Source organism: Heloderma suspectum, chromosome 10, assembly GCF_057233095.1.
Source record: "Heloderma suspectum isolate Gila_16-S chromosome 10, 16-S_ref, whole genome shotgun sequence".
In the NCBI taxonomy this organism is placed as follows: domain Eukaryota; kingdom Metazoa; phylum Chordata; class Lepidosauria; order Squamata; family Helodermatidae; genus Heloderma; species Heloderma suspectum.
This window is the reverse complement of record NC_139467.1, coordinates 3,039,796-3,054,108: the sequence shown is the minus strand read 5'-3', so window position 1 is coordinate 3,054,108 and position 14,313 is coordinate 3,039,796. Positions and strand designations below refer to the sequence as shown.

Here is a 14,313-nt window from a genome sequence, read left to right as displayed (position 1 = left end):
ATCATTGCCAGTGCTTCTGAGCTTTCAATGGGTCTACTTGGAAATCTAAATCTAAGCTATTTCAAACACATGAGAAACAACAAAACCATTTCTTCTGCAAAGAGAAAAGGAGAGATCTACTGTCATTCTGAAAGCTTTTCACATGGCTTTACACACTATAATCGGCTATGATCCCCTCCCCTTTGCAAAAGTAAACTTACAGTTACAGGGCAGTTTTGAACTGCAGGGCTCTTAACAGCAAAGAAACAACAACTGAACTTTTCAATGCTTCTCAAACGAGGACTAAGGAAACTGAGGCTTGAGTGAGGGGAAAATTCTTGGGGCCATCCATCGCTAGGTAGGCTAGCCAGGAATTCGCAACATGACACTCCCCCCACCCCACCTTCTTCTCCCTCACTTGGCACACAAACTTTCAGGTGGAACTAGCTCTTTGACAGGCAAAAACGAGAGCCTCTACTAAGCAGAGTGCCGAAACGCAGGATGCCACAGGGGGGTCGCTTTGTACTTGCATTCTTTACGCAGCCATCACTCTTCTTTGGGAGGTGGCAGGCAGGTGATTTCCATGTATCCCACTCTCTGTTTTCTGTTCTTTAACCAGTTACTGATCCATAAAAGGACCTCTTCTCTTATTGCATGACTGCTATGTTTGCTTAGGTGTCTTTGGTGAGGGACACTGTGAAAAGCCTTTTGGAAGTCCAAGTAAACAATGTCTACTGGTTCACCCCGTCTACATGTTTACTGACACTCTCAAAGAACTCTAAAAGTTAGTGAGACAGTACAAAAGGTTAGCGAGGAAGTACTTCCTTGTGGAAGCCACGTTGATTAATTTTCAGCAGGGCTTTTCCGTCTATATGCTTACTAATTTTATCTTTAAAAATGGTTTCGACCAATTAACCTGGAACAGACATTAAGCTAACTGGCCTGAAATTTCCCAGATCTGCCCTGGATCCCTTTTTACATTGGCCAGCAACCTCTTGGACTTGGTGCTTCCTTTCCGAACCTGTGGTATACGTTTTAGCTGAGCTTCTATGATTGTGTTTTGAGTAACCCCCAAGCATTTTGAGGGGATTTAACCCCCTTGACTCCCCCTTTCAACTCCCTTTCACCAGTTACCTCATTTTAGAGTAGCTTCCTCTTTTGAAGTCAAATGTGGTTTTGTAAACCAGATTGATTGGAGACTGGCTTGGCTAACGCCCTGCCTGATAACGGAAGGGTGAGGGCCACCCAGGGTGACTCTCCTGTTTATTCGCTTGCTCAGCGGCAGGGGGGTGGTCTGGAGCAATTCTGGCTGTTGGAGGAGCAATCAACAGGTTGTCCCTGACCACGGCCATCCCTCTGCCCCCGGTCTGTGCACGGACACACGCCATTAAAAATAACAACAGCACACACACACACCCCGAATATTGGCTGGACAAACGTTCTGAGCATGAGCAGATAGCGCAGTTTCGGAGAACCAGAGGATGGCATACTCTCAAACTCAGAAGTTGTTCCTAAAGAAACAATCTGACAAGATTTTGTGTAAAGTGGGTAAGACCTTAGTGCTAGAATGGACAGGGTCAGACGACAGGAGGGCAGGGCTAAACTGCTTTATTGACTCACTCAAATACATTATTTTCATCAAGCTGCATCGGGGGTGGGGTGGATGGGTTGCTGTAGCTTAGTCTGAATAAAAGGAAAAGAACATTGAAACAGCAAGGACATTAAACTCCTATAGATAAGACATTTCTTGACCCTTGTACCTCAAAACTGGCACGTACCATCCTCAAACCCACCTCTCTTACACTGCGAGGTTTCAGAGCAGTCTGCTTAGCCATTTTCTCAATATAAGCCATAGACCCTACTCACCCACCCCATCTCAGCGTATAATGGCAGAATTTGATCCAGCCAACTCACCCTTAACATAGAGTTGTGACAGTGGCCCTGTAACAAATCACTCCAGGGCATTATTTCCATCAAGCAGCATGTGTGGGGGGTGGGGGGTGCTGCAGCTTAGTTTAAATAAAAGGAAAAGAAAATCGAAAACAGCAGGGGCATTTTAGTATCTTTCTAGTTCACAAAGCTGAAACTTTTAAATAAAAGCAAAACAAAAAGTGATACTGCTGTGTCAACATCTTTAAAACACTCCCTCAAAGTTATTGAGAAAACCTGATCAGAGGTCACTTTAAGATCATGAGTGCAAAACAGTGGAGGAGGGGGGAATCCACACAGCTAGACAAAAGGACTCATTTGAAGCCACATGTTTCTGTTCCCACAAGAACCCACTTTGCACAGAGAAGGGAAACGGAGTCAAGTAACTTCAATAAGTGCAAAGTTAATCATAGAATCATAGAATAGTAGGGTTGGAAGGGGCCTACAAGGCCATCGACTCCAAACCCTGCTCAGTGCAGGAATCCAAGTCAGAGCATCCCTGACAGATGGCTGTCCAGCCTTGTCTTGGATGCCTCCAGTGTGGGAGAGCCCACCGCCGCCCTAGGGAATTGGCGCCATTGTCGTATTGCTCTAACAGTCAGGAAGCTTTTCCTGATGTTCAGCCGGAATCTGGCTTCCTGTCACTTGAGCCCATGATTCCGTGTCCTGCACTCTGGGATGATCGAGAAGAGATCCCGGCCTTCCTGTCTGTGACAACCTTTCAAGGACTTGAAGAGCGCCATCATATCTCCCCTCAGTCTTCTCTTCTCAAGGCTAAACATGCCCAGTTCTTTCAGTCTCTCTTCATAAGGCTTTGTTTCCAGTCCCCTGATCATCTTTGTTGCCCTCCTCTGAACCCTCTCTAGCTTGTCTGCATCCGTCTTAAAGTGCGGTGCCCAGAACTGCACACAGTACTCCAGATGAGGCCTAACCAGTGCTGAGTAGAGGGGGACTAGTACTTCTCTGGATTTGGAAGCCACGCTTCTGTTAATGCAGCCCAAAATAGCATCTGCCTTTTTTGCAGCCACATCACATTGTTGGCTCATATTCAGCTTGTGATCAACAACAATTCCAAGATCTTTCTCACTTGTAGTGTGGTTGAGCCATGTATCCCCCATCTTGTAACTGTGCATTTGGTTTCTTTTTCCTAGGTGAAGAACTTGGCATTTATCCCTATTAAATGTCATTCTGTTGTTTTCTGCCCAGCGCTCCAGTCTATCCAGATCACTTTGAACTTTGTTTCTGCCTTCCAAAGTATTGTCAGGAGCGCCCTACCTGCCTCTTGCAGTCCCCACCAATAGCTAACTCAGGACACAGATGACGAGGAATTCTTTCCGAGACTTTATTCCTTTATTACTTTATGACTCTTTCAGAATACTAATCACTAGCGACAAAGCAAGGAACAGCACTAGGGAAAGATAGCAGAGTAGCCTAAGCTCCAGGAAAGGCAGTTGGTCCCCGTTTGAAGGAGAATCACGGGAAGACCCTGAACTTATGGGCTAGGGAGAATTCCTCCCTCTTTCCCTTGGGTCCTCGGGACGCGACCGCTGTTTGTGCGCCAAACGACGCTACGCCTCCTTTCTGCGTCCTCCATCTGTTGTCGCTCCCTGCGTCCGCGTCGAGCGTCCAGCCAGCCCCCCTCCAGCGCTCTCTCACTGCCAGGGTCACTATCTATCCCAGGAATGCTGGCAGGAGGAATCTCTGCCAGCTGCTGTGCTTGTGAGAGATGAGTGAGCTCCTCTCCCACCAATTGCTGTTCCTCCTCAGAATCAGAACAGCTCTGGGGCTCTATTGGCTCAGTTTCCACCCTGACAAGTATTAGCTATCTGGCCCAATTTTGTGTCATCTGCAAATTTGATCAGCATTCCCTGCACCTCCTCCTCCAAGTTATTAATACAAATGTTGAAGAGCACTGGGCACAAGACTGAGCCCTGCAGTACCCCGCTCGTTACCTCTCCCCAGTTTGAGAAGGTCCCACTGATAAGCACTCTTTGAGTCCAGTTCTGTAGCCAACTGTGGATCCACCAGATCGTTGTTTCATCTAGCCCACTTTGAGCTAGTTTGCTCATCAGGATATCATGGGGCACTTTGTCGAAAGCTTTGCTGAAGTCGAGGTATATTATGTCCACAGCATTCCCACAGTCCACAAGAGAGGTTACCTGATCAAAAAATGAGATCAGATTCATCTGGCAAGATTTGTTCTTGACAAATCCATGTTGGCTTCTAGTAATCGCTGCCTTGTTTTCAAGGTGCTTACAGATGGATTGCTTTATCATCTGCTGCAGAATTTTCCCAGGGATTCATGTCAGACTGACTGGTCTGTAGTTCCCAGGTTCCTCTTTTTACCCTTTTTGAAGATAGGGACAACATTAGCCCTCCTCCAGTCATCTGGCACTTCCCCCGTCCTCCAGGATTGCTCAAAGAGAATAGACAGTGGTTCTGAGAGTTCTTCTGCCAGTTCCTTTATTACTCTAGGATGTAGTTCATCTGGCCCTGGAGATGTGAACTCATTCAAAGTAATTTGGTGTTCCTTGACCTTATGCCTATCGATCCCAAGCTGCAATCCTGCTCCTTCAGCCTGTACTTTGCCTTTGCCAGGGGGGAATCATAGACCCTCTTTTGGGAGACGACTGAGCCAAAGCAGGAATTGAGCACTTCTGCCTTTTCTTTGTCATCTGTTATCATTTTGCCCTCCTTCTTTAATAGCTGAACCACCATTTCTTTCCTCTGTCTTTTACTATGCACGTAGCTGAAGGAAGTTTTGTGTGTGTGCGTGTGTGTGTGTGTTGGGTGGGTGAACAGGAAAGCCCTCCTTTGGACTCACATGTCGTCAGCAACAACCCCCATGGCAGAGAAAAGGGAAACGGGCAGAGAGGATAAGAACAAGTCAATATTCACTCACTCACTCATTCACTCACTCACTCACTTTCTTCTCTCCGGGTCTCTCTTTTTCTCTCTCTGTTGTGCTGCTGTTGCTGACTCAGGTAAAGGGAGAACGGAGGCTGAACACTCGGTGCTCTCTCTCTGCCCAATCCTGCCTCAGTGAGAGTGAGATAGAAAGCCAGAGAGGCCTGCGGGTTTGCATAGGTGCATAAAACATGCTTATTGGCTATCAGTGCCCCCCCCCCTTTTCCAAACATAAATGCTAGCTCCTGCACAGGCGCAGAGGAACCACTAATGCCCACATTTGGGTGACAACAAAGATAGCGCTCCTCACTGATGCCCTGCCTCCCCCCCCCCCGCATGGCTGCACTGTGGATGTGGGAACAGACTGAACACGTGCACCCAGGATGCACAACAGAGAAGAGGACCAGAAGGCAAGTGCAGGAAGAAATGAAGAGCAAGAGAGCATCCATGGATCTCCCATGCAAACAGGAAATCCAGTGCATCTCTGAACACATTGCTGGATGAACTGTTGGTGCTGATCCTGAGCTGGGTGCCAGGCTGGGCCCTGGTGACCCGCTGCTGCCTGGTGTACCACAGGTGGAGAGATGCACTGCCGGGAAGCTTCAGGGAGGGAGGGACCCATACAGTAGAGTGCCCTCGAAGTTGCAGTCACTGCTCTCGAATGGAGCCAGATGAACATCCTGCAGCCCTTTGGGGAACCTAACCTTATCAAGAAGTGCTGACGGAAAGATATGGGAGCAGGGGCATGACAGAGTACACAAGGGAGGAAAAAGAACCAGAGAGAAGTGCAGCGGCAGGCATACTGTGCTTGCAGTTAAAAACAAGTAACTGGGCTGTCACTAGGAGAGCCCCACCAGCCATTCTTTAGGATCGCCCCTGAACAAATGCCAAAAGATGGGGCACTTACTAGAGTCTGCAAGCAAACTCAGAGTGGTAAGGAAAAGCTGAAGAGCGTGCATACATTGTTACAGAAAGGAGGCAGCTCTGACTCCAGTGAAGAAAATTATAGTGGTTGGGTAACGGAACATATATAAAGGCAAAGAAAGAAAAACCCTGGGGAAAAAACACATGTAAAGGAGCTGATCTTAATATTAGAAAGAATCTGGGAGCAGACGCCTCGGTAAAAGGTGCCACTTAAGGGCTCCTTCACACGGAGCTTTTATTCTGCGATTGAGAATGCTCCTCCACAGAAGTTTGCGTGCTCTTTACATGACACCGTGATCATTCAAGGCACCTCCTGCACTAAATGCCCTTTGTTCCGTTTTTAAATAGATCACAGATAATGAGCTATCAAATTACCTCGTTGTGTTCCGCTTCAGTTTCCTCCATGAAAAAGAGGGAAAGTGGCAAGAAGAGGAGCAAGATCAATGAAAGATATGGAAGACTGGGGAGAAGGAGGGGGAAGGAGGAGGAAGGAAGCACATGAAAAAGGGAGTTGTTGTGATCCTGCATTTAAAACAGAAGCAGAAAGCCCCTTTTAAAATGCTGGTGTAGAGAAGTCCTTAGAAAAGCCCTAGGACTTAAAACATGTGAAGCAGTGGATTTAGATCAAAATAATGTACTTCTTGGAGGATCAAAGAGGAGGATCATTTCACTGATGTGTTTGAGGAAGTGGCTAAACTAAACATGGAATGTAATATGGAGCTACCTACAAAATGAACCAACAAAATAGACCAACCTATTCTCTAGCTGTGCAAAAATAAAAACAAACAGACAAACCGTCTTGAAACTGAACTGGATAAATTGGTGGACTTAGAAATGACAGAAACGGTGGAAATGCCTACCTATTGGGTTCACAAAAAAGGATGGCTCTTTGTATCTAGACTGCAAGCAGTTAAATGCATATGTAGAGAGAGAGCATTTTCCACTTCCAGCTACATTGCAATGCATTAACTCAAGTACAGTTCATTTAAAACAGGGGTGCAGAACCTCAGGCCCTCCTGGGGCACAATCCAGCTCCCGGGACTCCTCAAGTGGCCATGCCCATTCCTCTGGCCCCACCCCTTTTTCCAGGGCCACTACTTGTTCTGTGGTTTCTGGCTGTTGCGTATCCCCCACCTCCCTTCGGAAATGCTGAAATGCCTCTCCTGTGGCTCAGGTATTTTGGTCCCACCCCTTTTGTCTTTGGCCCCACCCCTTTGCCTTCAGCCCACCACTGGGATGTGACCCCTGAGAGCTTCTCCAAAATAGAATTTGGCACGTAGGCTGGAAGAGATTTGACATCCCTGATTTAAAACAGACATAAGAACAGTGTGTTCTTATGTCTACTCAGAAGTAAGCCCATTGACTTCAATGGGGCTTGTTCCCAAGTAAGTGTGCCTAGGGCTGCGGGGAACCAGTTAAGTGCTGAAAGCAAGATCCCCCCCACCCTCGGCTCTTTTACACACATGCCAGGGAGGGAGGGAGGCGCTTCCTCTATGCAAACCATGTGTCTGCTGTGTATAGAAGCCCACCCTAATCCCACAAAGAAAGCGAAGTAGAAACCCCAGAAAGGATGCAGGGTGTTTTGCTTAATGTAGAGACACCCACAGACTAAGACTCAAAACCTGAATACAGTTTCTAGGACATCTTTATTTGGATAAAACTAATAAATTTATTATGGAGTATGCTTTTTTGGACTAGAGTCAGACATGCATCTAATGAACTGGACTCCATCCCAGAAAAGGATGCACCCTAATATATTTGCTAGTCTTTAAGGCAGCACTGCTCATTGGAAGGACAGATACTGAAGCTGAAGCTCAAATATTTTGGCCACCTAATGCGAAGAGAAAAGTCACTGGAAAAGACCCTGATGCTGGGAAAGACTGAAGGCAAAAGGAGAAGGGGACGGCAGAGGATGAGATGGCTGGATAGCATTACCGATGCAATGAATATGAACCTGAGCACGCTCCGGGAGAGAGCGCAGGACAGGAAGGCCTGGCGTGCTGTGGTCCACGGGGTCACGAGTCGGACACGACTGAACAACAACAACAACAAGGCAGCACAAGACTCTTTGTTGGTTTTGCTTCAACAGACAAAAGGGCTACATCTCTGGAAATTGTTTTAAAGCTCTCTCCTGCACCATTCCATAGGAAAGTGCAACAAATCTTTGAGGGACAAAAGGGACAAGAATGTATATTGGTGGTATGCTCATTTGGGATAAGAACCTGGAAAAACATAATCAGGGGCTTCAAATGAATCAGCCTAATGGTGTGGGACCAAAGTACTCTCTCAAAGAGAGCCAGGGCCTGCAGGAGAAGCCACCACCACCACCACCACCGGGGAAGAGGCGTGCTTGCTGCTGCTGGGCCTGCTGCTGCTGCCGCCGCTGCCACCACCACCAGGCCTTCCCTGTGGACTTCTGCCTGGCAGACCGCCAGTCCCTGCAGGACCAGGCCCCCAGGTACCGAGCCAGCTGTGCTGCTCCACCTGCCCCTCCCTGGAGGGGCTACATAAGCTGGCTGGCTGAGGTGGCCTGGGAGAGCCAGGGCCTGCAGGAGAGGCCACCACCACCACCGGGGAAGAGTCGCGCCTGCTGCTGCTGGGCCTGCTGCCGCTGCCGCCGCTGCCGCCACCAGGCCTTCCCTGTGGACTTCTGCCTGGCAGACCGCCAGTCCCTGCAGGACCAGGCCCCCAGGTACCGAGCCAGCTGTGCTGTTCCACCTGCCCCTCTCTGGAGGGGCTACATAAGTTGGCTGGCTGAGGTGGCCTGGGAGAGCCAAGGCCTGCAGGAGAAGCCACCACCACCACCACCACTGGGGAAGAGGCATGCTTGCTGCTGCCAGGCCTGCTGCTGCTGCTGCTGCTGCTGCTGCTGCCGCCGCCGCCGCCGCCGCCGCCACCACCACCACCACCAGGCCTTCCCTGTGGACTCCTGCCTAGCATTTTTAAGGGGATTTTAATTGTTTTGTTTGTTTTATTTTGTGGGGGGGGGATTTTGTTGTGTTTTTAGGGGTGGATAGCCTGCCTGATAGGCGGGAGCGAGGGGGCATGTGTCCACCTGATGGAGGCAGTGGGGGGAGTGTTGGGGGCCAGAACATACCGAGGCTGGGCGGCAGGCACTGGCGGAGCGCTAGGGGCAGGCCATGCCAGGTAACAAGGGAGAGATGTGTAGTATCTGTCCCCTGCTCCGGGCCTGTCCAGAGCCAAAGGATGGCTGGGGGAGGCATGACCTCATCTTCTGGCCTTCGTTTGCTGCTCTGCAATGCCAGGTCTGTTACCCAGAAAACCTCCCTCATCCATGACATGATCCTGGACGAGGGTGCAGACCTGGCATGTATTACGGAGACCTGGCTGGCAGAGGCTGCAGCTCCAACCCTTGCAGCCATGTGTCCAGCCGGATTTTCGTATGCACAGCAGCCGAGGGCTGGGGATCGGGGAGGGGGAGTGGCTGTTATCTTCTGAGAGTCCTTGGTCTTCACCAGACCCCCTCTCCGGGAGACCAAGGATGCTGAGTGCATGTACTGGAGGTTGGGCCCGAAGGGCAGTCTGGGGACTCTGCTCGTGTACCGTCCACCCCGCTGCACGACTGACTGTGGTGGTTAGATCTGACTGACCTCTGATCAGGTTTTCTCAATAACAGAGTTCCCCCACTCTGTGGAACTCCCTCCCTAGGGAACTCCGTCATGCCCCCTCTTTAATGAGCTTCCGTTGTGCATTAAAAACGTGGTTGTTCAGGCAGGCATTTGGGGTGGGTTAGGGTATTTAAAAAAAATTTTATGGTAGAATTTTATTGTTTTAAATTGTTTTATTGTATGTTGTACATCGCCCAGAGTGGCTGGGTGACCAGCCAGATGGGCGATTAATAAATTTAATAATAAATAATAATAATAAAAAAATACTTAACGAACCCACACTTGAAGAACAGCAACCGAAACCCTTTTATTTGCCCACCTTTGAGGGCAGCTAGGTGGGCAAGGACACGAGAGAGGGCCTTTCCTGCAGAGGCCCCACAACTCTGGAAAGGGTTGCCACGGAGGGCCTGCCAGGCCCCACCATTGCAGGCTTTTAGGAAGACCTTGTTTATTCTGGCCCTCCCCTGATTATGTGTTTTTGTTTGGATGGTTTAATTTTTTTTAAATGAAATTGTGTTTGTCTATTTTATTGTCCTAAGCCAACTTGGGAGGGCTCCTCTCTGGAAAGATGGCCTAGAAATAGTTTAAATAATATTTTAAGTAAATAAATAGTTGTGGAAAGAATTCAGGCTGCAAGCCAGAGAATACAGAAGACTGAGAGCAGGCCTCCATCTCTCCTATGCCTGCTGTGCCTCTCCTGCCAAGCAGGAAAAAGCAGGGCTCGGTCCAAGCGGTGGACAAACAGTTTGGCTATGAGCCATAACAGAAGGCTTCTGCCTGCTAGCCAGCTAGAGCTGGTCTGGGGAATGAGCGCAAGCCCCTCCCCTTGGTGTCGTTCTCCTCTGTCAGCTAGGAGGAGGTACTTCCCAGAGGTGAAGACTGCTCACCTGTTAGCCCTGGATAAATGTATTTAAGAGAGTGCTCATAGTGAATTCATACACGAGACCAATGAAGAGAAGGAGAGCATCCATTGCTTGCTGAATTCTTAACTGAGCAACCCATTAGCTGGAAGCTTCAGCAGGGTATCTTTGATGCTGCCAGTCACTGCTCAAAATGGCTTGTCAAGGGGGGTACTTTGGGAGGAACCTGATCAAGAACCCTTGTGGAACAGGTGAGAGAGCTGGCAATGATGGGACAGGCAGGGGGAGATGGAGGGGGGATGCCTACATCTCTAAACTGGGCTCAACAAGCAAAAATACAGAACTGTTACCTGGAAATGCTTACTCCCTATTCTCAGATGTGTAGAAGCTCATTATGGCACTCTGCCCGTTCTCAGGTGCATTCTGCCATTCCTCAACACTTTCCGGAGCTGAATTTGGGCCCTGAAAATAGGTCTCTTGGTCAGTCAATCAATCAAACTTTTATTGCTTAAGGCCACTGGACTTTGCAAAAATTCAAACACACTAATATATTATATTATATTATTTGCAAATACCGTTTCTAGAAATGCTCCGGTTATAAAGCAGAGTAAATAACAACCAGAGTTAAAAGAGCCGAATGGGTAATAAAACAAAGAATGAAAACAATAAAATAAAGAATAAAATCATTGTCAGATCTGGGCATCACCATGACAATATAAAGCAGTTTTGCACAGGTTTTTGCAGTAGGCAGTACAAAAAGAGACACCCTATAAGTAAAAAAAAGTCAACATCTAACAGTAGATAAGACATATTTCTGGGATCGTTTTTGAATGGAATCTCCTGGGGCAGATCTTCATGACAACGGAATGAGAAGTGCGCTGGAATATTATCTGGATTTTCATGGAATCGGCTTTGCTCTCTCAGGGGCACACGAAGCAAGAAAAGCCAAGTGTACCATACCTTTAAAATCCAGTTTTCATGGGTCACACAGTGCTTAAAAGGACCATACTTCCGGGTTGGCTGGGGGGAGAAGAACTGAATGTCATCAACCAGGCAGGGGCTGCTCAACCAATGAGAGAGGCTTGTTTCACGGTCCATGTCCAGGCTCCCCCCTGCTACTACATTATTGTGAATGGAGAGTAACTAATTCACAGTTCTCCAAAAACAACCCAATTATCCAGTACCTCATCTGAAAGCTCCCCATGACATGAGGGCAATCCCCCCGACCCAAGTTCGCCCCATTCCAGCAAACTGTCACAGAGTTATAGCTTCCACCCCCCATTTCTCCTTCTCGGGGCACTTTCTCCCTGCTCACAATGACAGGCGCCCATGATCCTGAGACCTCACTAGAACGCCACTCTGATAAAGCTTTTAAGTATCAGAGAAGCGACTTTACACAACACCAGGGAAGCTATTTAACACAACATCAAGGAAGAGAAGTAACAAAAACATCAGAGAAGTGCATAATTACCGAGGCTAATTACTCCCACCGGTGAAGTGGGAGTGCAGGGCGATTCTGAAAGCTTGAAAGAGTGTTTTAGGGCTTTGACGTGCTGTAAAGGCAGACAAGTTACTTTCGTTACCTAAGTTACAGAGGGCACTGCCAGGTGGAAGACACACCCCTAGGAATGCCCCGATCATACTGAATTCAAAGCGGAGGGATCTGACCCCTAACCCTCTCTTCAGGCCATCTGACCCGAACATAAATAAAATGAAACTCTAACTTGGTTCACAAGCAGCCCATTTACTAAGCAGAAGTACTTCAATTTAAGGCAACTTACACCTTGAATCTGAAAACACTACCTCTGCTCTGTGCCAGCTTTCCTAACATCCTTGCTTTTGTATCCACAGGGCAGTTCCAGCACTGGAAAGTCCAAAATGGAGGGGACGGCTGGCGTGTTGAACAAAATAAGGATTGTGTTGAAGGAGCCGAGGCCCAGACCTGCTTTGCTTCTTCACATGAGTGAGTCTGTTGTGGGAGCTTTTCCCAGACGGTTCTTTGTCAGCTCCATTTTCTTGTCACTTGGGAAGCCATAGAGAATTCTGGCTTACAGCATCCTTTTGAATCACAGCTGAACACTGGAGGTAGACCCATAGTTTCTCCTCCCTCTATTGCCACTGTTCGTTGCTATTCCCTTTGCAGGTCACCACGTTCTGTAGCGATTGTAATAATTTAGAGACATTTCCTTACAAGAAACATTGGGATGAGAATTTGGAGATGATCCCTAGAAAGTAGGGTGAGGCGGTGGAGCCTGGACTGGCTGAGGGAGCTCCAGAAAAGAACTGTTCATTGTTATAACTCTGTTTAATAAAAACCACCATGTTATCTTCTTAAGATATGGACCCAAACTTATTACACATTCTTTGTTTGTTTCATGTTACTGTGATTTTGCCAGCCTTCTCCAGGATAAGGAGTGTGTCGCTATGTTCAGTGCCTTGCACATTGTAACTGCACAATTCTTTAGTAGGCATGAAAGACCCATTGGGAGGACTTTTGGAAGCCAGCATACTAGGACATGGTATGGTTATGCTAACATGTTTTCGTTTGTTTCTTCCCCTCTCTCTAAAGATGGTGTGCAAAATGGCAGCTGGTCGATTTGCTTCATGAAGGTTATTCAGAGCATCTCTTGGACACCAAGCAACCAGATATTTTGATCTCTGACTGGTCAGTACAGCTCCTCTTTAGCCCTACCCCATCTCAGTTAACATAATCTATTGGGGAGGGGGAAAGGAGAACGCCAGGCTTGCAAAGTAGCAGGAGCATTTGAAGCTCCAGTGCTTTTGGGAAAGTGCTATCTTTCTGCAACCCATGCAGTCCTTTGCTTTGCTGCTCCAGCTCTACCCCAACATCTCCTCCTTTCTCTGCAGGTGGGGCGCCCGTGAAGACTGCGGCTGCGTCTACAAAATCCATGTCACCCTCTTGGCAGGTGACCAAAGGACAGTAATTTCTGAGTTCAGGGCCAATCCGAACCCTATCCCAGAGCGGAACAATGCCAAGTATCAAAAGGTGCTCTTTGCCACAGCAGGCCCCGAGGCCTTTTGTTAAGAGCTGAGATTCTTTCATCTTTATAATGGACTGGACTGGAGAGTGCTTCCAGACAGAGGACTCCTAGCACCATCTGAAGGCAATGTGCCACAACTGCATCCTTTTTCCTTAACAGATTTTCTGCATTAAGGAAAAAGATCAATGCAGGGGTGGGAAAACACAGGAGGATTACAAGAGGAAGAAGACAATGTCTAGACCACCTGTAACATTCCTTGAATGAGGCAGAGTGATTGTAGCCTTGTCTAGAAGCACCCATGGTCAACACACCAGAGATGCATACAGCAAATTGCAACCAGTAGGGGTATTGCTTTCTAATTGGGGGGCAGGGGAAGGAGAAAAAAACATGTACGATTTACATCTATGATTTGCATAAATAAGATTTTATCAATTTATGTATGTTTGTAATTTAGATAGAATAGTATAAAATAGAATGATCCAAAATAAGTTAGAACTAAAATGTGTGTGTGTGTGTGTGTGCATGGGACTGGAGGGTATGTACTAATGGTACCTTAAGGAGGCATAGTAACCAGCAAAAACCTAAATTGGAGCAGTCAGGTATGATCATTTTAAAGTTACTGTATTATGTAACCATAAGAAATTAACATTTGGTGATGCAGCTTGTGCTCCTTCAACACCAACACATTCCGAATGTATGCTTTGTTCTTTACAAGTCTGCGATGATTTTAGAAGGTTTTGCTGAGTCCAAACTGTGGCTCAGTCTGTCTTCATCCACTTCTCTTTGCCTCTGCAGGTATCCCATGTGTTCAGAAATTATGGCCGTGGAGCTCGCTCTGTACTTTTCCAGCATGAAGGGAAAGACACGAAATGCTGGGCAGGGCACTATGGAGCTCGTGTCACAAATTCCATGGTCCAGGTAAAAAACCTGTGACCACAGCCTGTGATCTCCTTTTCACTACTCGCAATTCCTCCTCCATCGGTTCTTCCCAGGCCAAGAAATGATGTGTACTGGGGGAGGGGGAGTTGTTGAGGGAAATTATTATTGCTTGAATCAAAATAAAGAACCCCTATGATATCCATA

General features: G+C 47.6%; 1 protein-coding gene across 1 annotated transcript; it reads left to right on the top strand.

Moving 5' to 3' along the window:
• Positions 1-10,307: 10,307 nt before the first annotated feature.
• Positions 10,308-14,313, top strand: LOC146337457 (F-box only protein 17-like). Its single transcript, XM_084814655.1, has 5 exons — positions 10,308-10,479; positions 12,080-12,191; positions 12,798-12,893; positions 13,097-13,235; positions 14,026-14,313. The coding sequence occupies exons 1-5, from the start codon at positions 10,422-10,424 to the stop codon at positions 14,161-14,163; spliced, it is 543 nt and encodes a 180-aa protein (XP_084670781.1). The 5' UTR covers positions 10,308-10,421; the 3' UTR covers positions 14,164-14,313.